The 25,180-nt window shown below is 38.4% G+C and overlaps 2 protein-coding genes across 3 annotated transcripts in view; one reads left to right on the top strand and one right to left on the bottom strand.

Annotated features, from left to right (window-relative positions):
* Positions 1-957: 957 nt before the first annotated feature.
* On the bottom strand, positions 958-5,672 carry csrp1b (cysteine and glycine-rich protein 1b). Its single transcript, XM_006782839.2, has 6 exons — positions 5,597-5,672; positions 4,617-4,726; positions 3,993-4,161; positions 3,607-3,736; positions 3,420-3,513; positions 958-2,583 (listed from the first exon to the last, which is right to left on the bottom strand). The coding sequence occupies exons 2-6, from the start codon at positions 4,723-4,725 to the stop codon at positions 2,507-2,509; spliced, it is 579 nt and encodes a 192-aa protein (XP_006782902.1). The 5' UTR covers position 4,726; positions 5,597-5,672; the 3' UTR covers positions 958-2,506.
* Positions 5,673-10,827: 5,155 nt separating this feature from the next.
* nav1b (neuron navigator 1b) overlaps positions 10,828-25,180 on the top strand; it is a 67,064-nt gene continuing 52,711 nt past the window's right edge. For both annotated transcript variants that reach the window (XM_006782844.3, XM_006782843.3), the window contains exons 1-2: positions 10,828-11,011; positions 24,232-25,040. In XM_006782844.3, coding sequence (XP_006782907.2) covers positions 24,259-25,040 — 782 coding nt within the window. In that variant the 5' untranslated portion in view covers positions 10,828-11,011; positions 24,232-24,258. The remainder of the gene's footprint in view (positions 11,012-24,231; positions 25,041-25,180) is intronic.

The following is a 25,180-nucleotide window of genomic DNA, read 5'->3' as shown; positions in this document are numbered from 1 at the left end:
TAACACAAACTGCTGCACCATTAAAATCACAGACGAGGGATGTGTGATTAATAATGCTGTTTAAAAATGCAACAGTCGATTCAAAAAGCTTGAGTACTGACGCTTATCTGTATGTTACCACCCACATAAACATTGTTCCAAAATGGCAGAAATCCCTACGGCAATGGCACTCCCAAACAACACATAACAAAACACTGGTTTTAAGAAACAGGACTGCAACTGCCACCCAGGCTAGATCCACAAATAATCTGCAAAGAAAGAATGAAGGATGGAGAGAATAAGTTCAGTCCATAGCAGACGCCACAGGAAACCCTCAGCTGCAACTGGATCGCCTACACAATATTAGCCATAACATTCTGGTGACTAGTGTATATTTATGTAAGCATATCAACAAAATGAAAGAGTTACGCTTTTCCCTGTAACACTTTGACGTTTGCGTGACTTTCTGCTGTAGTTTTGTTGCCGATGTGACTCACACATATTATAGATGGTGCCAAAATAAACAGCTCCTCTACAAATACCGCCACCACAGCTGCATAGCGCTTTGACCAGTGTGCCAACTCCTCGGTGCAGCCAGAGATGGGGCTGAATACTATGGCTCTGTTGTTCACCACAACAACTGGCATGTTGTTAAGTTGGATGATCATTTAGAAAGAATATCAAGCACACTTGAGATCACATAAACATGCATGCTGATTTAATCAGATCTGAGTAGCAGATAAAAAAACAACAATGAAAAACTTTGCACTACGACAAGTAAGGAAAACTTTCAAACTTACTGTTTGCTTTTGCCATTACATTTATTTTGTGTTAGAGCAAAAAATGCATTTCTTAAGATATTATTTATAACATTCGGCAGTAAGAAAAGCTTCAGCACCAATGTAACTGAGGCATGATTTAAGACTGTTTTCTCACAGTTGTCAGTGTATAAGTGTATTTCTTCTTTTGTTCTTGTTGTCTATTGTTTTTAGATGTTATTTAAATTTAGCACTCGATAAGCCAGGTTGCTTTTGTGTACACGTTCTAGTGCTGTTTAAGCCAAATTGTTAACTACTCAGTGAGTGCACACTTTGTGTTTCTAGTAAAGTAGAATTAGATGTCAGTGTAACATTTGTAGATGTGTTTGCTACACTTGTGTCAATGTAGCAAATGTAATCAGGTAAATAGAATGCAATGATTTGCAAATCTCAAACTTACATTTTATTCACAACAGAATATAAAAAGCATAACAAATGTGTAAATTGAGAAAATGTACAATTTTTTTAAAATAAAATATGGTCATTTTGAATTTGACAGCAAAAACATGTTACAGCCTTGTCCCAAGCAAGTTGTGACACGGCCGTGTTTACCACTGTGTACCAACTCGTCTTCCTTTAACGGTCCATACAAGTCTGGAAATTGTTTCTGTAAACTCTGTATTTGTCTTCCAGCATCGATGGTGTCTTTCCAGATGTGCAAGAAGCCAATTTCACTGCTAATGATGTGCAGGCTTTAAAATGGAGCACTAATAACAAGTCAAATGGTCCATTATTTAGTCCACAGGATGCAGTGCGCATATTTCCCAAAAAATAATTTTTAAACTTTTAATCATTTGACCAAATAAATAACTAATTTGATTTTTAAAGGAGTTTTGGCACAAGTTAAGATGGCTTTTATTAGTCCCAGAATTGGGAAATTCTAATTGTGACAGTGGTGCTTCTAGATGGTATTCACATCTGGCACTTCTTTGGATAATAGAGGTTTAACCTGCATGTGTGGATGACACAGTGAACTGTTGAGAGACGATGGTTTCTAGAGGTGTTCCTGAGCACATGCAGGTGATATCCATGACCGTTATGTTTTTAATGTCGTCCCGCTGAGTTTACTGATGATCACATGATTCCACTACTGATTTTCATTTTTGTCCCTTGGACACAGATTTCTTCAGATTCTCTAAATCTTTTGATGATGGTATATTACTTTCTGGTAAAATTTCAGAATACTGATCATCAATTTGTGGAGTGTTTTCCAGATTGTTGAATCTCTGTTCCTACTGCTTTGTGTTTTTTAGTATTACGTTTGCACTTTTGCTGTCGTCATCCCAAATTATTTGAAAGATGCTGCTGCCAGCAAATTCAAAATGACCTAAAATGTTAATGAAAAAGTAAAATACCTCATTTTAAGTATGTAATGCCTTTTCTGTGTTCCATTGTGAATAAAATATAGATTTATGAGATTTGCAAATCACTTCTGTCCATCTTTATTTATAACCCATACACATCCCAACTTTTTTGGACTTGGGGTTGGACTTGGACACTGGAGTCTAATGCAACATCAAGTAAGGAGCGGACTCTGCTTGGTGATTATTTTCAAAGAGCTGCTGATGTGTGCTTCTTTCATTTTTCATTGCCTGTAGCTAAAGTGAAAGGGCAGAGTGAAATAAGCTACATGTTGACTGAGAGATCCCAGAAGCTGTGATATCAGAGCCCACCAGATGACAGTCCCAGGTGAGCTAAGGCTTCAGGCTTCACTGGGAATGAGCAAGAGCGCCTGCACCCTGACCAAAGCCAAAACCCTTTGGACCAAAGTTCTTTGCATAGCAACCTGTAAAGGAAATTAAAATGAATGAGAAATCCTGTGCATAATTTGTATATAGAATATAGAACTAATGCTGGAATTATGAGCTTGATAAGGATGTCAACATTTAAGCATATAAAATATTAACTATATACTGGGAAATTCTAATTTTATTGCTGTTTGTCAAGGGTTTACTACGAATGCATGAACTTAGAACTGAGAAAGACCTATAGTGGACCATTTTGCAATGCATAAACGTGTTAGTGCTTTCTGATGGAAGACAGAAGGAATGTGTGGAAAACATATTCTTAATTGTCTACTGAAATGTTCCTGTGATTAATGAATATCACACAAAGCGTTGGATTGGCCTCATTGATCATTAAATATTGGATTGGCCTTACAGTCATAAAGTCAATGAGGCCTGTCATTAGAATTGGTGTTAATTTAAAAAAAAAAAAAAACCCGAATGCATAAATTTAATGAAATCTTGGTCAATGTGTCAGAGCTGCTGCCATTTGAGCATCTGTCTCAAGTAATTTAGCAGTGGACATGCAGTTCAACTCAAACATAGTTACACATTACCAGAGATATCATAGTGATTTTCAATGTTATTTTGTCTTTTAACCAAGTTACTCAGTTGAGTGACTTTGAACAGAGAGATGGGAAGTGTTTAATATGCTTTATTATTTTGTCAGTTATAAACTGACATGTCTGTTTAAGGTCTTTATTTGGTAATTAAACTATGGTAATATAATATAATTACTATACACTTATTACACAAGGAAAAAATGGCATTTTCCATATTTAATCAGTGTGAACCTGGGGATATTTCTGTCTTTTATATAATACTTTTATACACAAACCTTTACAGTAGATCTCCCCATCTCTATCAGCAAGGGTTGTGGACTCCAGTCCTTTTCCACATTTGGCACAGCGAAAACAGCTCTTATGCCATGACTGAAGAGACGTGAAAGAAATGTTTTAAATCGTCATCTACTTTTATTTTGAAACAAGACTGCACATTGAGACTGCAGCTTTTCTCTTTCTTACATTGCCTCCCCCAACAACCTTCTCTGCTGCATACACTGTTTTCCCACAGCGTGGACACACGTCTGAGCCTCCTGCTTTCTGGGCAAACTTGGAGGAGTTGGGGTTATTTGTAGGGCGATGAGGAGCTTGTCTGCCATTAGGAAAAAAAAAAAAAGCTTTTCATATGGAATTAAGAAAAAGAAATTCTTTCCTCGTAAACTTTCCTCGTACTCATCTGTCATTTAAGCTTTAAATACAGAACCTAAAGAGGTTTGGTGTGTTTTATTATATCATGTGGTAAATCAAACATAAATAAAATATTAGTCTTTGTTTTGATTATAGAGTTCTTTGTTATATATCTGAATGTTTCAGCAGTTAAAGAAAGGAGGAAGTGATGTTTTTCTCACACTTCAGGCTTGATTCCAAGACCCTCTCCCGTATCCATACTCAGCGTGCCAGCTCCACCTCCGTAGCCATAGCCTTTTGGCCCATATTTCTTGCCATAGCACGATTTGCAGTAGATCTCATCCACATGAACAGCCACAGTTGTGCTGTCCAAGTTTTTCTTACACACCACTTAAAACAGAGATAAATGGAAAAACAAAAACAAATATACACATAGTTTTCTTTCGTTAGTTCTCAAGCATCTACAGCACGAGCTTATCTTTCAAAAGCAGCCACCCACCACAAGCCACCATTTTTTTTAAAAACAGATGTTTAGCTGTAGCATACCCACAAAGTCTGTGTGACAGAAGGGAATGGTGTATACCACAGTGGCTGTCTCAGATAAATACTGCTCAGTGTTTGAGACTGAGTGTGTGTACCTTCCTTCGCCATAAAAGGAAGCCCAAGTATTTGTCACATGTTTGCAGTGGATCCAAATAAGGACTGAGATGTCTTAGTGAAAAGCTGTGGATGCTCACTTTACTCCTGTGATGCCAAATACTCTGCATTCCTGCCGGGCACTTCTTATGATTTTAAAAAAGTTGTTGATCAAATGATTCGGATTACCTTAAATTCTCAATACTTACTGCACAGAAAACAGGATTTATGCCAGCTCTTTCCCTCACACTGCACTTCCTCAGCAAAGTAGACAGGTTTCTGGCAGCAGCCACACTTATTTCCTCCCCCTAAAGGCATTCTGCAAACACACAGGAGAGCTGCTTATGTATATTTCTCATCCACTGTATATATAATGTTCAGATCATTCTTGGTCAGCAGACAGAGGCCTTCTGCAGCACTTGAGGCTAGATACAACAATTCCTATAAAAGGAGAAGCACCCGTTTTCTTTGATATATTGCTCTTTCTTCCGTTTTCCAGTTTAAGCCTGCTGGGTTGAGTGGATAATAGAAGGGCTGTTCAGTCCTTATTGTAAAATGCAAAGTATCTTGCATTTTTTAGATAGCACTAAACCAGCTTACTCAGATAAAATGACGTCAGGCTCTGTATAAACACCACATCAATATCGCTCTGGGTTTCAAAAATTCAAAGCGTTTTAATGGCAAACACACTATGTGACATTTCAGATATGCCTGGCTCGTGCTGTCATACAGAGAAATCAAATAATCTACTTTCGATTTGTTTTGTAGTCACAACAACATTGTTAACAACTTTTGACGATCCAACATTGTTTTTTTTTTTTTTAAAGTATAGTTAATTATTTCTAATCACACATAAAACTGTCTCAAAAAATGAAAGTTTGTTTGAAGGTATTTTTAGCTATTAAACAGCAGTTATTTCTTATTGGATGCCAGTGCTACTGATGCTCAGGAAAAGCCTCTTGACTATTTCTAAATTGTATGTCTACAGTGCTTCTTTTATGTTAATATATTTACTTCCCAATTTAAAAAAAACAAAAAAACAAAAAGAACCCCCAAAAACATTTCAATTTCAAGTAAAACTTCCATCGTGCATTTCTTGCTTGCACCAAGTAAAGACAAATTTGTGCTGCAGCGTGAAATTGTATGATTAAGTGCTGAGATATAAAAAAATTATTCAAATTTATCTTACCCGTAACAAGTCAAAGCGACGCTCCTCTCGGTGGGTGTCTGATGAAACTGTGAGACAGCTGAGCTGAGAAGAGACACTTGTTAGCTGAGAAACAGAGGGAGGCCCATGTTGAAGTGAGGGAGGAGCTGTGACAAAAAGACACGGAGGGAGAGAGATGCAGGGAGGAAGAGGAGGAGGAAGATAATGAGTAGTTATCGAGAGATGGGAGGGTGGGAGAGAGAAGGAATGAAGATTCACTGTCTTGGCATGTGTTTTATATTGTGTTCTTGAATCAAATTACTAAATGTCTGCAACTAAGTTTGCACACTCATTGTCCCAAGTGGTAAGAAGAGGTAAAAGGTTGAATTTTGAGAGCTTTGAGAATTGAAAACTGATGTAAATATTAGATAAACATCATTTAATGACTTATTTTTAAACACACACACACACACACACACACACACACACACACACACACACACACACACACACACACACACACACACACACACACGATCAAAGCAACAGAGAGACAGGGCTTATATTGTTTGCACATGTGCAGAGGAGGAATAGTAGGTATTCTGGGTAAAGGGTGTTGAATATGGAGCTGCCAGGCAACAGAGAATGAATAAGACCTCATAGAGGGATGAATGTGGTGATGGAGGAAATGCAGAGGGGTGGTGTGACAGAAGATGGTCCTGAGGATAGAGTGAGATGGAAGCAGATGAGCTGTTGTTGACCCCTAAAGGCACCTGAAAGAAGAACAAGAGGAAGAAAGGCAGGGCAATGGAAATGCATTTTTTCTAACACAATGTATTTTGAAGTACGTTACATAAGCAAAGAAAATCATTAGAATATAAAAAGACTGAATAAAATTCTGAGAAAACTAAGCAAGATATAAAGTACATCCTCCACAAGTCCCAGTGACAAAAAATATGTTTTAGGTTTACTTTCTTTGTAACCATAGAAGTAACAGTGCACTAGAGAAACCACCAATTAAATAGCACAAAAGAGCAGCAGAACTTTTCATTTCAATAAAGAAACCCATTAGAAATATTTAGGAACCTTTAAAAAAAAAAAAAAAAAAAGAAAATCCATTTTTCTGCCATTTTGTAGCTGAGAGCAGCTTTAACTGTTTTGGTTCTGACTTTAGATAAGAGCATTACTATTATTCTTCAGGGAGAAAGACATTTGTGTTTGTCTAAATGGGAAATGTGCACATCCCAGTTTTTGTAGTGCTTGCACACATTCCTTCTCTCAGATAAGCATGAATAAAGGATAAAGTTTGTACTGTTTCCTTACAAGGTGTTTTACTAAAGAGATGCAACGTTCGTTTCCCTTCGGTACTTTCTTCAAAGACATCATTGAGTTTAAGTGATTGATGCAACTTTGTGGGCAGTAGTTTAGATATTTCTCTCGCGTTGCATTCACTTCACATGTACACTATATGGACAAAAGTACTGGGCCACCGACACATTACACCTACAGGAGCTCCTTGGCCATGAAGCTACTGGTGCACAGTTTTTGTGCTGATGTTAATGCCAGAGGAGGTTTAGAATTCTGCTGTTGAGTCAGCAGAGCATTGGAGACTTTTATGCACTATGCGTCTCAGAACTTGTTATCCCCACTTTGCTGTGGTTCCTAAATGCTCCCACTTTGCAATAATACCACTTACAGCTCATTGTGGAAAACCTAGGAGGAAAGTGACATCCTATTACAATGCCATGCTCAAATTTGATTCTTTAGAGCAACCTATTATTTCACAAACGGTGGTGAAGGCAGTCTGCTTGATTTAAGACTGAAAATACTTTAAAAATTAAGAGCTGTGATGCAATACTTTTGCCCATAATGTATGTTTAGGAATCCAATGGGACATTTTGAACCAGTGCTGATACCAGTGTGTTTGATTATTTTATTTCTGTTATTTCATTATTATTATCTCCTTTTGTACCACTGACATAAAATATATGTTATTATCAAAAACTAGCTGAACTGAAATGAATTAACTTAATCACGCTATATTTAAACATTCAGCCAGCTGAAAGCTGATCTTGTTTGTTGAAATATAAAATTTCATAAAAGCAACAGACATGTGAAAAAGAACTGAAGCTAAACATGTCTGTACGTCTATTATGGCAGACTAGCAGCTTTGCATATTGTGTGCATGTACATTTACCTGCTTCTGCTTTAAGAACAATTGCTGACATTTTGCTGCTGATCTTGTGCACTGTGACATTCAACAATTGTAGAAGGCATTCCCCTTCTTGGTGGAAAAAAAAAATGCACGCATGACCTTTCAGATGGAAGAGATTGATGCACGGTATGATATAAATCATCCCACTATTCAGTAAATCGTAACACAGAGTCACCGTTTCTTGTATTTTGGATTATTTTTTTAATCTTTTGCTTTGTCGTTCATTCGTAAACATGATTGATGCTAGGTTCAGATATCTCCCTATGAAAGAGACGGATAAGGAGAAGTGAAACCGATATGGAGATTACAGCCGATGCAAGGAGAGAAGTAAAAGCCAGCAGATAGTGATGCTGTGCCTTTCTCCCTCCCTCTAAGCCCTCCAGGCTCTTCACCATCATACGAAGAGACAATGATGAACTCAAGAAGCCTATTTATAGCCTGCCATTGGCTAACACTAGCCCTCTGTTTCTGCTCTGTGGACATCCGCCTTGGCTAGTTGTAGAGTATGTGCACATGTGATTAGGCTCATGACAGAGAGGGAAACGAGAGGAAGAGAGGGGTGGAGTGACAGCTACTCAATGGATTAATCCAGAGGAAGAGCACAGACTGAGAGGGAAAGCATGATAAGAGGCAGTGACGGAGCTGGGCTGTGGTCCATCCATCAGTGTGTGGAGGAGCAGTGATTGCTCTTGAAGTCTCATGGAGGAATTTGGTCCTTTTTTTAAAAGACAAAACAAAACACCTGACTTAAATCCAGCACTTCTTTGCTAATGATCTTGCTTTTGGCAACATTTCTTGCAGAAGCTTTGCCAGTTATCAGGTGAGGAGGAAGAGGTGAGCTGACTTCACACTGAGAATGTGTTTGTGTTGTGTTGGTGTGTTTGGCTGGGTACACAGCAGTGTTTCGTATTCAACTGATTGATATTCATAGTTTGGTTCATGTTGTCATATGTTACTTCTGCCAAAACAACCTCATGTAGCCTAATTTTTTCCAATTTTTCACTGGTTGTTTTTGTGTTTGTTTTCATTTCACTACTTAAGATTAAACTGTTTAGTTGAGGAATCTTTAAAAGTAATCTATGTCATTATATAAGCAAAATGCAAAAAAATGCATTAATATGTTACCTTCATCTTTATAAGTTTTTACGGCAAGTTTTTACTTTTTGCTGACCTTTTCCACACCATTTAATCAAACAGAGAAAGAGGAAAAAGACATAAAGAAAAGAAAAGGAAATAATAAACAACATTGTTTTGTAATTTTCTGATTAACTTCCTTAAATATTGCATTTAAGGATCAGACTGATGCAAAAGTCATTGGTTGCACTAGGCGCCCTTTTCGGCACATTGAAAAGTGTATTGAATTTGAACTTTTTAGCAGTAAACCTGTTTTCCCTCCATTCTGAATCTCTATTATTTTGTGTGAGAAAGCAAAAATAGCTTTTTAAACACAAGTAACCAAACGTGTTTGCAATGTTTTGTCTAATGTCATTAGAGCAGATTAGGATGGAAAAATATAACCGTGATTTGTTCAGCAAAAACATCGGATGCATTTAGAGTGGGGTGGGAAGGAGATAATTGTGTTTAGAGGGATTTTTGGCAGGACTTCAGCACTGAACAATCCTCTCTGTCTGATTCAGGGAGCAGCAGTTTGATGTTTTACTGAATCCATTGCCAAGTCCTGCTTTGCAGCACGCACTGTGGCCATAATGAGAGGCGTAGAGATGTAGCTACATGAATTAGCCAGCAGAGGTCACATATGGGCAGAGCTTATGATTGAGACACACCCGTTTTTCTGTCTGTGTTATATGTGCTGTATGCTGATGCAAAAGGTGACAAGGCTTATTATCTGAGGCAGCACATGCAAGCATCAGAGTGTGAAGTGCACAGTTAGTAACGTGCAAGGATACGTAAGACGATGAAGGACTTTTTTTATCATTGCAGTTCACTTGAGATGTTTGTACCTGCTTGTAATACTGATTGTTTATCTTGGCACCTTTAATTAAGCTGTGACTATGTTCAGCCCTGTGCGAGGGATCTTATAATGTAGATAGCAATTTGTATCTCTCAAGGTCAGTCTGTGCAGCGTGAGGATTAATTACAGTTTTCTGAAAATTTCTGCGTCCAGCCAGTGCACATCTTTGACTGTAATCCTCACTTATCGCCTGTTTAAGACTCAGACACAGAGGACATAGGGGTCTAATTTCTAAACTGTCACAGTCTATAATCTCCCCTTGTGAACTTAAGTCATCCTGCAGAGCGATTTAACTTCAAGGGCAGGCAATTTTCTCAAATGTGCGAGAATTATGGCGTACCCCACCATCAAATCACTCATTGCCCTCTGCCTTCACACCCGTTTGAAGTGTGTAGTTTCATTGCTTTCAGCACAGGTTAATTTTAGTTATATTTTACTACATGTCCTTAGCCTGCACATATTCAACCTTGTAAGCTGATCATATGACTCGCTTTCTAATATTTGGTTGTACCACACAGAGAGGGGTGTCTTAGTCACAGTTTGTAATCCCAGCCTCAAAGATTGAGGAAAAAAATGTGTGAACCCATGCTGTCACCATATCATCGCTCCTGTCATTCTTTTTTTTCCCCGAGCTGACACCTCTGAGCCGGCTTCCTTTGGCCCAGATTCTCAGTAGGGGTCTTGTTGCCTGTGCCCCGTAGGCAGCCAACTACAAACATGCATTGACAATTCAAATTAGTCCAGTTCACTGGCTCTAGCTGTGACTCAGGACATTGAGCGCCAGGCAGAAAAGATGCATACGCAACCCGCCAAGCTATGCAGTGACAGAAAGCGCCAGAGATTACTAAGTGCAGAGTATGCAGCTGTTTTATGAGCGTTTCACCAGGTATACGACCCAGTTTAAGCTCAGCACTTTTGTTCAGAAAGACTTGGACTGGAACAGTGCCAGGTCCATTTGCAAGTCAGAGAGAGATCGCCTGGTAGCTAAGTAGTCCCATCCACAGGCACCAGCAGCAGCTGAGGATGTGTCTAGAGTATTGTTATGCAAGCGGGAAGAGAGCAGTCCCACTTTGATCCAGGCATCGGACAGAGGCTGGGATGCTTCAGAGCTGGAAGCTGCTTCTTTGGGGTTCTGGGTATTTGCATACCGGACAGTAGACTTCCACAGGACTTTGAGCTGATGGAGGTCTGGAGATATTGCTCATCACTCAGCATCCACATGTTCTGAGCTTGTTAGCATCTCATTAAGTTTTGTCAGCGTCAATTATAGGTAAGTTTGGGTTTCTTGCTTAATAAATAGAGAAAACAATGTCTGTTTAATAATCCGTTATAATAAAAATAGACTAGCAAGAAATATGCTACCTGTTAAATTATTTTGAATATAACTGGACTTGAAATCATTTAAGTTAATACTAGCTTTTTATTTCCTGTTCTCTCTAAACATCTCAGTTGAATGATTCTACTACCATAAGTGCATTTTGATGTAGTATTTGTTGAGCATGCGAGGAATCGGCGCACACACAGTCCTTTAACAGCAGTGTCCTGTGGAGAGATTTCTATCATGTGTATGACAAAAAAGAAAAAGAGCCTGAGGGGAATAGGACACAGTCAAGCAGCTCAACTAATTCCTGCAAAGATTTTTGTCGTCCGTGCCTTGTACAGGGAGTCGTATGCCTTGCAAATGTCTGGGATATACTGCTGACTCATAACTGTTTGTGCTGGAGGCTACTTCTGCATCAGGCTCATCCATATCACTGCTAATCTACTAAGTTTACACAGAGCCTGTGATTATTCGTGTTTTGGTTTTTGATGTCCTCATCAAAGACTGAATCAATATGAGCTCTTGTTTCAGTGCTGGAAGACAAGACTTCCTTTGAAATTTAAAGATCCTTTTATGGCAAAGTTTTAGTTTTAAGGAGGGAAAAATATTTAAATATATCATTATATCAAGTCCGTGTGCTAATATATTGTGTGATTTTAATGGCTGCTTCAATGCCAATAGGCCTAGTTTAAGCAGAGTATTTAGCAGCCCAAAATTCAAGATATTTCTTTGAGAGGCTGATATAAATTCAAATATTGGGTTTATTGCACTGAGCTCATTGAGTTCTTTTCATTGACCAGTAATCCAACTGAAAGAAAATATCTTTATAACTGTTTACAGCTTTTCATCTCCGAATGGCCAAAACTCAGCTACAGTTTCAATGGCAGATTAAAACAAAAACAAGCAAACAAACAACTTCTCAGATGTTTAATGGTTTCCCAAATGATATACAAAAACTCTTCCACAATGCAGTGGAAAACAAAGAAATTCCTGGAGACTCTGTGAGGTGGTTGTGTAAGCTACACGCTGCACTCATCATGCTAACGTGCTGTGTGCATGCTGGCACTTCCACTATGCTGATGTTTAGAAGGTAAGCTTCAGTATCTTAGTGTAAAGTTAGATTGCTAACATTATGGGAATAACATTAGTTGGGCAAGAATACGATGAGGATTATGAATCCTGAAATTACTGGGAGTCAAACTGCTTGTCTGGTAAAAATGTGCCTATCTGTGTAACATCAATGTGATGTTTAGAGGGATAAGAAAAAATCTGACAAAGCATGCTCTATCAGCACTTTTTTTTTCAATTTGGTACTTGGTAGTGCTTTTCCGCAGACACATGCTGGTCTGTACTAAACAGAACTGAAGTGCCATTCAACGTGAGCATGCACTAATGCATACAGTGCAAACCATAAAGTAATTCAATTCTACAAAGGGAGTCCATACATGGGGCTTGGCATAACACTATAACACTAATGGTGGGTGATGTCATTCTAGATAAAACAGATCTATCATGCATGCAACTTGAACTTAACTCATTTCAGAGTTGCTGGATTATCATGACACAACACAGAAACAGTCGTCTGTGGTGAGACATTTATTACGGTGATTTTTATAAAATGTAGCTAAGGGCATATTTTAGCCTCTTCCCGGGAGTACCCATCATGTCCAAAAGACTTTCAGACCTGCTGCATTTGCAGATGCTTTGTAGTTTCCTTTTCATCATCCTGTCAAAAGAAGTAGCAGTGTAGGCATTCTGGTCAGTGAGCTACTGAACAGTAAAATAGCTCATTTCAAGTTACAAATACCATCAATAACAACGACAGTTGTGATGTAACAACACACGCATGCACAATGACGTTATGATGGGATGTTTTCAAATGCTGGAGACCATGATGTTCAAAGGGAGATTTATTTATTTATTTTCCCTTCTTGTAAATGCCACGTCTCAGAGCGTCCTGAATCCTGTGTGTGTGCCAGTGTGTGTGTGTGGTTTGTCTGGTTTGGAAAATCTCGTCCGCAGACACGCTCCAGTAGCAGACATGTTCCACCTTGGCTAACCGAAAATGACATGTATGCCGGCTTCGGAAAACTTGATACATATTTTATGTTTTCCATATAAAGCTGTTATATAATAATGGGTGTTCAGAATAAACCTTTGTCAGAGCTCAGACATGACATGGGGTGACTTCTCCCATTTTGTGCATGTTCTAGCTTTATGTTGTGTATGCAGGGTCAGTGATGGCTGCCAGGGGAAGCATGTCAAAGATGGCAATCGTGGGCTGCTTCTGCGTGACAATGTCAGGGTGAGCTGTGCACTCACATACGGTTTTCTGGATCATTTTTATGTAAATGGCATGGAGGAAAGATTAATGCATGTTATGACTCATTCTAATTGCTTTTTTTTTTAAAAGTGTACACATATAAAAATGAAGAAATGATTGTTTTGACTAAGAAAACCTCCAGGAAGAGCAGCGCCTCAGTTTTAAGTCTTCTGGTTACAATTTATGTCGCTGTTGTCAGCTGCTGAGTGACATGTTGCAGGCACACTGACATTTCAGCGCAGTTGCCCCCCCATTCTTCCCCTATTCTTCCATCAGTATCTGCACAGCTGAGCAGATAGTGATGGAAGAGCATTTTTGGTGTACTGTTAGTGAAAACCGTATGCATATTAACCTAGGGAGGTTCAAATTCTTTATTAAGCATTCACAGGACGCCACATTGCTGGATGTGTGAACTGTGTTGAACATCTGGCAGCTGTGGAGGTCTCTTGCTGGCAGGTATGTGGCTGAAGCAATGGACTGTGTTTTAAGTTAAACAGTATCATCAGTTTCTGGGAAAAGAACACAAACTCTGAACCCCACATGTGCAGTAGCACTGGGACAATGCATTAAAAGAGAGAACTGTATAACAAAAGCACGACTGTTTCACTTTTTTCTTGTGTTTCATGTGGAAACCTTAGCTGCTTGCGGAAAAGTTCAGTTTGCTGACTTGACATGCTTCAGCTAGGATTATGTTAAGACCCTACTGGGAGGAAAGCTCAGCCTTGATTGAATCTGGACTGATAACACTGCAAGATGAAGAGGGTTAACATTTTCATGAGTTTTTGTTCACAAGTGTTAATGTACACAGTTTTCACTGCGACTTTGTAAACTGTTGTAAGCAGTTTATTCCTTTCTGGCTAAAGGTGTGTTGTAGTTAAGAGAATTCTTAAATGAATGACAACTACCATACATGTATCATAGTGAAGCACCTTGTCATACGGTACAATTTTCAAGTTTGTGTCAAGAGAAAGGAAAGAAAGCCCTGGCTTTACTCTGCCATTCATTTTACTGCTGGCTATTGTGACAAGCTGATTGTGGTGACAGCTTTCGGGAATGGCATGAGCAGATGCTCAGTCGGTCATATCAGATGTGACTTTGACTGTGGCAAGTGAAAGAAGGACTTTGGTGATTCTGAGTTTGACCATGTACTGTTAAATAAATGTCTGCAAGGTAAAGGCTGTCACTGGCAAACTATCTGCTTTATTGCACATGGTATGGTGTAAGTTAGTTTAGTGTAGTCAGTCAGTCATCAATCATATAGTTTCAGCAGAATGTAGATAAAGAAAAGAAACTTGTAAATCTTTTAACCTCAGGCAGCCTGGAAGATGAAAGTAACAAATCATGTCTTACTTTCTTATGCATGATCTGAATCACTGTTTCTATTTTGGGTGTTGCTGGAGTTTGGTCCATGATTAAAGTATATTTTTGATCCACATTTCCCCTCCTACCTGTTCTAATAACCCAGTTCACAAGGCTGTTGAACCATCACAGACAGCTTCCCACACTTAGACTCATCGCGGTGCTGCAGCATGCAGGGCCAACGCTTTCATTTTTCTATATAATTTTCTGTTCACCTCAAACAACCGTGTCAGTTGCATAACAGCTGCATAACTACAGCAGCAGGTTGTTTTAGTGCGCTTAAGGGATTTCACAGCTGAACATACTGCACTGCTCATAATCCTTCAGGGCTGTGTATACTTTTGTTTGTTGTAATTCAGATAAATTAAATCATTTATGTCAAAGAGGCAACATGATGTGGCATGTCTACATGAAATGACCTCACTCACTTTTTTAAACGACAACTAATTACTAAATAATACAGTATGTTACTTAATTACTTCGTGGAGAAAGTAATTTGCTACACTACCCGTTACATTACTTTCAGTTTACTTCATAAGATGTCACATAATTGCCAGGTTAACAATATAAACCGTAGGCTGCAGTCCCACATGCCACACAAATCTCTATCCTAATGAGGGCACACATCCATTCTTTCTTTTAGTGTTTATGTATGAACACTGCAAAGCTGAAAACCAGTTCAACACAATTACAAAGTGATTGTCACAGTAATTCTACTATAGAAAGATGTACAGATAGAAATGCAGGCCACAATGCTGCAAACCGGACTTACTGCCTTTGTGACTTGTTCAAGTTCAGGGTCAGGCTGCTGGGTTGGGGTCAACATAGACTCAGCTTTGTCATCACTCTGGGTTATTGGCTTGCTTTGTGTTAGCATGCTGTCTGTGTGGATATTTGGAGCCGATGCTCTTTCTAAGCATCTGCAATATAATGTAGCTGTTTCTATTCTGGATGCAGCTTGCACCATTATGCGCCTGTTCCCCCTTGTTTGTCCTCCTCCATGCACAGGAACTGAAATCAGCTCATAATAGCTCAAGTGCGCAGAAAATTACAGAAATTAGAGCCCTATTTTACACATGGCACTTGCAGTATCTGTAAGAACTGCTGCTGACATGCATCCAACAATCACTTTAATCTTAAGCTTGTAATCTGTCCTCTGATCCCTTATTTGTAGCATCAGAAAGTTTTCCTGGATGACCCCTAGGTAATTCCACTATAGGATCCAGTACACCGAAAGGAATTTAGTTCAAACTCATTTATAAAGAAATAAATGAACAAAAAAATGAATAGTTTACACTATAAAAGTATAACAAGATAGTCACATTTTATCCAAAAAAATTCTCTGAATTGACATTTTTTGGAAATCATAGGATTTTTCATGATGGCATTCTTGTTGTTGGAGCACTTGGCAACACATGCTTCTGTATTGGTTGCTGCCTCATGAAGGCATTGCATGATGGCTCAGAATTTGACATCGATGAACTGCACAGATCATTAAAGCTAGCAAGATAATCACTAAACGTAAGGTGATAAACTACAAGCAAACCCATGCATAAATAAACTACTATTATATGCAGTTAACATCTCCCCAATACATATCCATTACAGTTCCTCCCCTCTTCATCTCTGCAAGCCACGCATTGGTTGTTGACAAGAAATGCACAACTACCAGTGCAGGAAAAATATGCTGGGATGCAACTATGAAATACTGTTCAGTACTGAGAGTTTGACTTCATTCTAATAGGATTAGTAAGCATTTATTTTGCCTATTTGGCAAGAACATGAATGTATTTGATGCTCATTTATAAGGACAAGTGCTTCACTCAAGCTTTAAAACATATAGATCAATACATCACCAGTGGCCCATAATATGGACTTAATATGTAACTTTTTAATGCTGTTGATCCTGCCATAGCATTACTGAACATGGTTAATTACATAAAGCGACTAATAAGGGTAAATCCCTGGATTAATGCACTTGCCTAAATGTCCCCTCTAATCTCGACATCACAAAAAGTACAGCTTTAATAAAAAAAAGACAATATGTCAGTAGTTAATAGTTTTATGGTAACATTTCACTAATTGAAGAACAACAAATATCTACAAGACTAAATGAAGTGATGAGAAGTTGGAGATCACAAAACTCACTTTACATAACAATGTACATGCCTTTCTATGTAAGCAGACACACACGGCAGATGAATGCTCCTGCAGAGTGCTATAAATGTGTTAGTCAGTGTGATGGATTGAGGAGGGATTACTTAACTATTGTGTTGAAATTGGGGAGGTGATGTGATCGCTGAAAAACTTGCAGTAATTCCCAAAATAGTAATACGGCAAGTTTTTCAGTTGGGCACTTAAAACAGTTGCTGTAAATATATTAGATGTTCACAAAAACGTGTTTGAAAACAAATCATAATTTGTTCTTAAAATTACTTAATATGTCATCAAACACACAGGAATAAAATGTGATTTGTTTTTTTTATATGATAGATGCATAGAACCACAACATCTAGTACTCGTCATTTGTTAAAATGAACATCTTCCATATTACTTAAACAAACAACGGCGCAGATAAAGTAATGTGTACCTGACAACACAGATCAGGGTTCAGTGTACTGGAGAAGGGGAGAAGTAGCAGATGAGAGGCAATAACCGTGGGTGGGTATACTTGTGTCCACTATTCAGGTTTTCACAGGTGAACATCAGGGGTACTTCCTTGCTTTTGTTTATTTTTATGCACGGGCCATCTTGGTATCTATCAGCAAGGTGCTGAATCATGCCCAATTTATAGACTCTTTGTGGCAGTGGCACTGAAACCTTGAGGGATGTGGTTGGCGGGAAAGACCTGCTTGATTCAAACCTGAGTGGCTCTTTGGTTATTGGAACTCTGTTGCAGTTTTGCTACAGTGTTCCACCATAAAGATGTGTAGTATTGGTTATTATTTACAAGTGTAATATTGGGTATTAGACACAGGCTTGCGGGCTATTTGGTCCAGGTACAACCATAGAGTGTTTTGGTTTGCATTAAAAGTCAGACTCAGTTCCCAATGGGAGTTAAGCTTCACCAGGGCTGCACTTTATCAGGATATTGTTTACGAGTAAGGGGGAATGGAGAAGGAAATTTAATTAAAGGACTGATGCCATGTCTGCCATGGTGCTTGTGCCATACAGCTTTGTTGTAGTGTAAAGAGAGCTGTGAGTGAAAGCAAAGCTGTCAGTTCACCAAACAGTCTGCCTTCCCCATTTTATCTATGACCAAAAGCTGTGGGTAGTCAACAAAAGGATAAGCTCATGGATACAAACTGCAGAAACGATCTCCTTCTGAAGGGTCTCTGTACTTACTAGATAGCTTACAGTAGCACCACTACACATCTACACATTGCAAGTACCCAGTTTTAGGTAGTTCAAGCCTTTGACCTGAATGCCTCCTAGGTAATGTGTTTTATGATTGTCAAAATGGGAGGAGGTTCAGAGGCCCCGTGGACTCGTAGAGATTATGGCTCTCGGCTGGTCTGGGAATGCTTTGGTCCCCCACAACCACTCTTCCACCACTCCAAGAAAAGCTGGAGGAGGTGGCTGGGTAAAAGCCGATCTGAGTATCTCTTCTCACATTGAATATGAATGAGTGAATACATTGTGCTAATCAAAGTTCACTCAGTTTTCCCAAATGTGAAAGTGTAAAGTTAGTAAATTGACTAACTTTGTGAGCTCCAGTCACACAACACTAATGTGGCTAAACACAAAACACTGATTATTAAGCAACAAGATAAATCAAATGCTACTCTTATTTCAAAAAGCTGATTCTTTTTATTTAGATAAACAGAACTAACTTTTTGGGATGTCCTTGCCTGGATGATTGAGCATGCATCACGATATTTCCATCAAACATTGAATGGCTGCAAATTTCCTCCAACTCAACGAGGGGAAAACTGAAGTCCTCATATGCGCTCCGGACAGCTTTTTATCCTAGATAGTGAAAACCCTTGGTCCTCTTTTAATGTATGTTAAATCCTCTATCAGAAATTTAGGTTTTGACTCGACTCTCACATTGGATGGGCATGTGAAATCTCTGGTTCGGTCTTGTTTTTATCATTTAAGAAATGTGGCTAAGCTAAGCCCTATTTTATCTTGTTCTGAACTGGAGATTGCTATACATGCATTTATTTCCTCATGCTTGGACTATTGTAACTCTTTATGTGTCTAAGCAAAGGTTCTCTGGATCGTCTGCAGGGTGTGCAAAATGCAGCTAGGCTGTTGACAAAGTCCTCCAAGTATTCACATGTGCCACCATTGCTATTTCAACTACACTGGCTTCCTGTTGAATTTAGAGTACATTTTAAGATCCTGGTCTTGACATTCAGAGCCTTGCATGGACTGGCACAACCCTACATCTCCGATCTGCTACAGCCCTATGTCCCTAGCAGGTCCCTGAGGTCATCTGATCAGGGCTTACTTGCTATAAAACAGACTAAGATGAGAACTAAGGGTGACAGAGCTTTTACCACTGTGGCCCCGAGACTCTGGAACTCTCTCCCTCATACATTAAGAACCGTAGACTCGGTAGTTGTTTTTAAAAAAACAACTCAAAACTCACCTTTTTAAAACTGTTTTTGGTTAATTTTTGCCTGTTTTATATTGTCTGTTTTACCTTTTTATTATTTGGTATCTTTTGTATAGCACTTTTTGAGGTGATATATAAATAACATTTTATTTATTTATTATTTATTTTTTTTTTATTTGCAACTTTCATTTAACATTTTTTTGTTGACTGGATTCAATTATCTTCTGGAAACTGGATCACTTACACTGTGCCTTACACCAAATATAAGAAGAACCTTCCATTAGTTACATATTTTCATAGTGCATATGCATATATTAAATTTGGATGTGTGCATCTGTGTGCTGCTGATCATTCTGAGCTGACCTCAGTTCATGTTTCCCCCAGCAGAGTTTCTCCTTGGCAAAGCTAGGTCACAGAAAGAAATGGTGAAAATTAGGAATCTGGGCCTTGGTGCTATATATAACAATTAGATCAGGCAACTTGTAAAAGTAGATAATATGACAGTCTTGAGAAAATTGAGTTATGTAGATAATGTAATGATGTACTCATTCAGCTCTTATCTGTTGGTGCTGGGCTACATGGGGAGAAACGTGAGCAGCAAAGAGATTGGGACTGTGCATTTCTCCAGCACCAAAATTAGGCCTTGCAAGCGAAATAAAATAGTTACTATTTTGCATATAATTATATGTGGCTTGATAAGCATTTAAAAGGTTCACTGAATGTTGATTATTTCTAGATTTATTTATTTTTTTATCCTTATTTCAGACATTTTCCAAAATGGATTAATGGCGTTTCCTGAAATTTAATCTGCTGATGTGTTATGAGTACATTATCAGGCCTGACATTATCAGCTGTACAGGGCTCCTGAGCAGTCTGGAAACTTTAGAGTAGAGTAAACTGATCCTCTGCAGACATGATGTTGGTCTGTTTAAGTATCTTTAGTCTGGCCTTCTTGCTTGATGATAGGTTTGGAGAACAATTTTAGCAATTTTAGCTCCACATAGAGTTAGCATGGTGCTTTGATGATGGCTTGCTGAAAGACTGGCATGTTTAAAAATAAATAAATAAAAAGCTTACAGTCACGTTTAAATTGTGACACATGATTCCAAAGGCAAAAGACTTAAGTATGACTCACTAATCTCTGGTCAGAATAGGTGAAGTGGGTGTGTGTATATGTGGCCTCGGGGAAGAGAAGAGAAACTAGAGATTGTTGAGCTGTTGGAGATGAAGGTTTCCCTCTAGTTTTCTCACTGACTTCTCATTTGCCAAAGCTCTCTGCAAAACAGCACTCTTACTTTAAGTTGCATCTCCCTATTAGGTGTAGCTCTACTATGAGAGCCAGTTAGCCTGCACATCACACTGCTTATTGTCTCTTTGTGGAACACAACGTTTGGACATTCTTTTATTCAGGTAAGATGAAGATTTTTTTGGCTATGCCAGTGTAGATTTAAAACAGAATATTTATTTGAGATATAGGTAAAAATGTAACTTTTTCTCAATGTCGATACCACCCTGTTATTTATTTAGAAAATTTAGAACAAATTAAGTTGTTGACTTTCATACAGATCCAACATGATTTAATTACGTTCACAATAGAAACATGAAATTATTTTGTTCAAATTACAAGTTAGACTTTAGTAAATGTAACAACCACCCAATTTCCTTATTTTCAGGTTTCCAATAAACCTGAAAATATTGGATACGATTTTCAGTGTACGTATCAGGGTTTCAAGGCATCAATAAAACACATGGAAGTATTGTGCAGATTTTAGTACCAAATATTATTTAAAACTATCATTAAAACTACTACTAGTAACAGTTATTTATTTAGACTAAAATCACATGTTTAATCACATTATAGACTAAATTAATGGAATGAGCACTGGCAAAACTGAATCTCGGCAAACTATTGGGAAGCATGTACTTTAACTTAATACAGTAAACACAAAATAAAAGTGTTTTTTAAATGCCAAAAACTACCTTGCTTTGGGAAAAGAAAAATGCAAAAACTAGTTGTTACACACTGAAACAACTAGTGCAACAAACTCTGCAGTAAAATGAATGATTTCTATATTAAAAGACAAACATGAAGCGCTTGAAAACATTTCAGGAACTTTTTTATGAGCATTGTGTAGCTAATTGAATGTCTACACTACAACTACACCAATGTATATCACAGCATTCCCACTGCTAATCATAAAAAAAACCCAGATACTAGAGTCATGTGAACAAAGGAGGTTTTTTTTTTTTTTGTGTGTGTGTGGTTTTTTTTTTTTTTTTTTTTTTTTTACATTGGCTTAAATTAGGTTTTGTATGTACATATTCAGAAAGATTAACCCTCTCAGGCTTGTTGCTAATGCACAACCAAGTCCTGCAGTGGTACTTCTGAGTAAAAAAACTCAACATATGTATGTGGGGTAATCAGGTTGTTAGTTTTTAACTGTTGCAAATTGGCAACGTCTGCCTTGAGAGGGTTGACAGGGCATGCTCATTATTTTCCTTTCTGTGTATATTTAATCAGAATGCATTATAGTCTTTGTAGTTATCTGATCGTAGGGCTGAAACCAATTCTTTTTATTATCTACGAACCATAAATTTTATATCTATGAAACTGTGTCAGAAAACTGCGAAAAGTGAAATGTCCAAAACAGATAGCCATCTAAATTTTAATTTACAATGATGTAAATAGTCAAATACTTGCACAATACTTGTTTTAGTTGTTAAATGAACTATAAATGTGTGATTATTCCATCAATTTTATCTGTTTTGGTGTTGAATGTAGCCTTATGCAATGTTGAAAGGGGTTCAGAAACATCACTGTGTCTGATCCAGTGGTTGGGCATTTGGATTTCTATCATTGTTACAGAGAAAATAATTAAAATATAGAGAATTAAAGTTGCCGAGCTTAAAAAGGATTCCAGTTTTGACTGAGGGCTTTAATGACAGAAAGTTTTTCTAGGAAATAAAATGTGAATCTGTAACACCTACTATACAATCCATTCAGGAAAGTCATCCTCATTGAGTTCATTGAAGTGGTATATATTGTTGAATCACTACATTGTATCTTTGGAGGAGAGGTGCTGTCTGCTGGCCATGACAGGGACAGACGGTGTTGGCATGGCCTGAAAGGAGCCATCCTCCTACCGCATGTGCCAAATGGTGTCAGTCTGCCACTGGCTTTCACAGCACGTTTCACACTGGAGGTTGTGGGTAAAGGACCAAGAATACATTAGGCAAAGCTGTTGAAGCATATGGCACATTTTGAAATGCACATGGTGCTTTGATTAATTAGAAATTAGGCAGTTTGAATTGTGATCAAAATAAGAAGAAAACAATTAATCTATTGTATCTTTTTAAAAAAGTGTTGTTTTCCTTTCATTATTATTAACCCTGGATTTTTTTTTCTTGCTTCACTGCTTCATGACGAGGTGCAATCAAAGGCCACACAAACATCATGAGTCTTTTCTGATCTTAGTGTTTCTCCCCAAACAGGAATTTGAACTGGTGACTGGTCTGTTTTTTAGACCTTCAAGCTACTTTGATGCTGTAATCGATACATAATGGTATAATGCTCCTTCCCCTCAAACCATCTTCTCCTCTTTCTTCTTTCCCACTCGCTCATGTTTGTATTCACTCAGTAAGTCATGTGGTTAGAAACTGTGTCTCTGAAGCAGACAGCCTGGAATGTGCAGCTGTTTTACAGTATTTAGTAAGATAAAAATCTCTAAAGAACACTCGTTATCCATCATTCACAATGTAGCAAATATAAATGTCTACACATAAACATTTGTATATTTTGATGTGCACAGAAAGGTTTAAAATACTGTTATTTTTTCAGTATATAACAGTAAGAAGGTCACTTAGATCTATAGCTTTTTCAGTGTCAACGGATTTGCTGAGTATTTTGTGGAAAATGTAATTTGGCTAAGTTTGTACACACAAACAAAGAATTTGACTCTGGTTCATATAGGAATATAACTGAAATAAAACCAGTTGGAAGCCAGTTAAGTTTAGTAGCCTGTAACAAAAAGGCATCAGAGATGAGTTTTCGCTCTCTGGTGCAGATTGATTGCAAAGTGCTGGCAGTCTGGTTGCATTTATAACTTGGTAATTATTTGAAAGCCTTAACTGTAGTTAGTCAAAGTAAGATCCCAATTATCTAGAGACAGTTTGCCACCAGCCACGTGAGCTTGCAGTCAAAGCAGTCACACTCTTAACCTGTGGTCAACTAGTTGGTCACTCCAGCTACTTGCAATTGGTTGCTTACAGCAAAAAAATTCAGTCCAGTCACCGGGCAAAGACGTTGTGATCCTATGTACTATAGTGTGACTTAGCCCTTATGTTAATGTTTAAAGGTCTGCATCCAGTAAATAAATGCTCACTGATTTTTCTGTTTCTAACACGTCATTGTTTGGTGGCATTATTAAAATCTGCAGAATGTTTATCACAAACTGGCTAAAAGTAGGTGGCAAGGAGTCCACGCAAGATGTTTAATTGAAGATAATTTAATAAACATAAACTAATCAAGCCACAGACATTAAAGAGGGTTAATGCAAGGTGAACTGGAAGTGAGAGACTGAACAGTTCATCTGAGCCAGCTTATTTAGCCTCTGAGGCCCAGATGAATGCATTAGCTGATGGCCTTGCCATATCAGTAGTACTCAAGTACTCACCCCATCCCACACCAACCCCCACCCCCCACCTCTTAATAATCAAGATTCAACCTTGACACTGGAACTGAACTAATCAGAAATAAAGCAAAATAACAGAAGGCAATATTGAAACATTTGAATATTTATTAGTACACATAATACTGCTACAAACATGTACTATTATTGCTGCTGCTGTTGTGAAAATATATTTTTTATCTTGTACTTGTTGTAACTGCTGTATTGTATTTGTCTTTCCTGAATTCTTTTCCAGATCTCAGAGCAGTGACTGTCAACAACCATGAGCAGCGGAGTGAATATCAAAGTCATATCTCGGAGGCAGAGTGACGCAGGTGTCAGCTCCAGTCTGCCGTCACCTCGAAGCACAATGTCGGTCTCAAAGGCAGAGCCCAAAGAGCAATACGGTGGGCTCCCTAATCCCACAATGCAGTATCAGCACAGCGCAAAACGACGGCCTACATATTCTTCACTGTCTGGTTCTTCAGGAGCTGCAGAGCTGCTGAGAGGTGCCGCTTTAAAGAACAACCTGCTGCACCAAAAGACTAGCATGTATTCACATAGAAGCTCAGCAGCTGCAGGGCGAGCTGATGGAACCTGCTCAGCTTACAGCAGCCCTCAGATACCAAGGAGGGAAGTTCCACGCTCGAAAGACACATCAGACATCCGCAGCGACACGATAACCCAGAAAGCTTTGAGAGACCTTCAGTTAAGAAGAAACACTAACAAGAACTGGACCTTTGGAAAGTATCGTCAGAGGAGTGTGGACAATGCACAAGAGGGTAACACTTTGCGACACCGCCCACCAAATCCTCAAGTAGGCTACGGAAGAGGACGTCTTCTTTATAGTAAAAATGCAAATGGAAATGAGATACCAGGAGTATCTTCAGCAGGAATAGAGAACTTCCAAAAAGAAGTGAGGAACATCTCCAACTATGACCTGGAAGCTTCTGACAGGGAGCTTTTCAACAAATCAAAGTCTTCCCATCAAACATTCAACCTGCCACGCAGAGGGAGTGAGCCAGGAAAGGTCAACATGGCTGCTGTTGCTCCATTTAGATTCAGGTGAGGGCAGTGTTTCACCTTTTAAGATAGGAAGATATACAATAGATTACAGTTTATTTCTAGGACACAGAAAATAATGCACACTAATAATGTCTCATACTTTTTTATTATTCATGGTCTTATTAAAAGAAAGACAAAAA

The sequence above is a fragment of the Neolamprologus brichardi genome, chromosome 5 (assembly GCF_056152115.1).
Source record: "Neolamprologus brichardi isolate AB-2024 chromosome 5, ASM5615211v1, whole genome shotgun sequence".
In the NCBI taxonomy this organism is placed as follows: Eukaryota; Metazoa; Chordata; class Actinopteri; order Cichliformes; family Cichlidae; genus Neolamprologus; species Neolamprologus brichardi.
The sequence above is the reverse complement of the archived record's forward strand: the minus strand, read 5'-3'. Positions and strand labels throughout refer to the sequence as shown.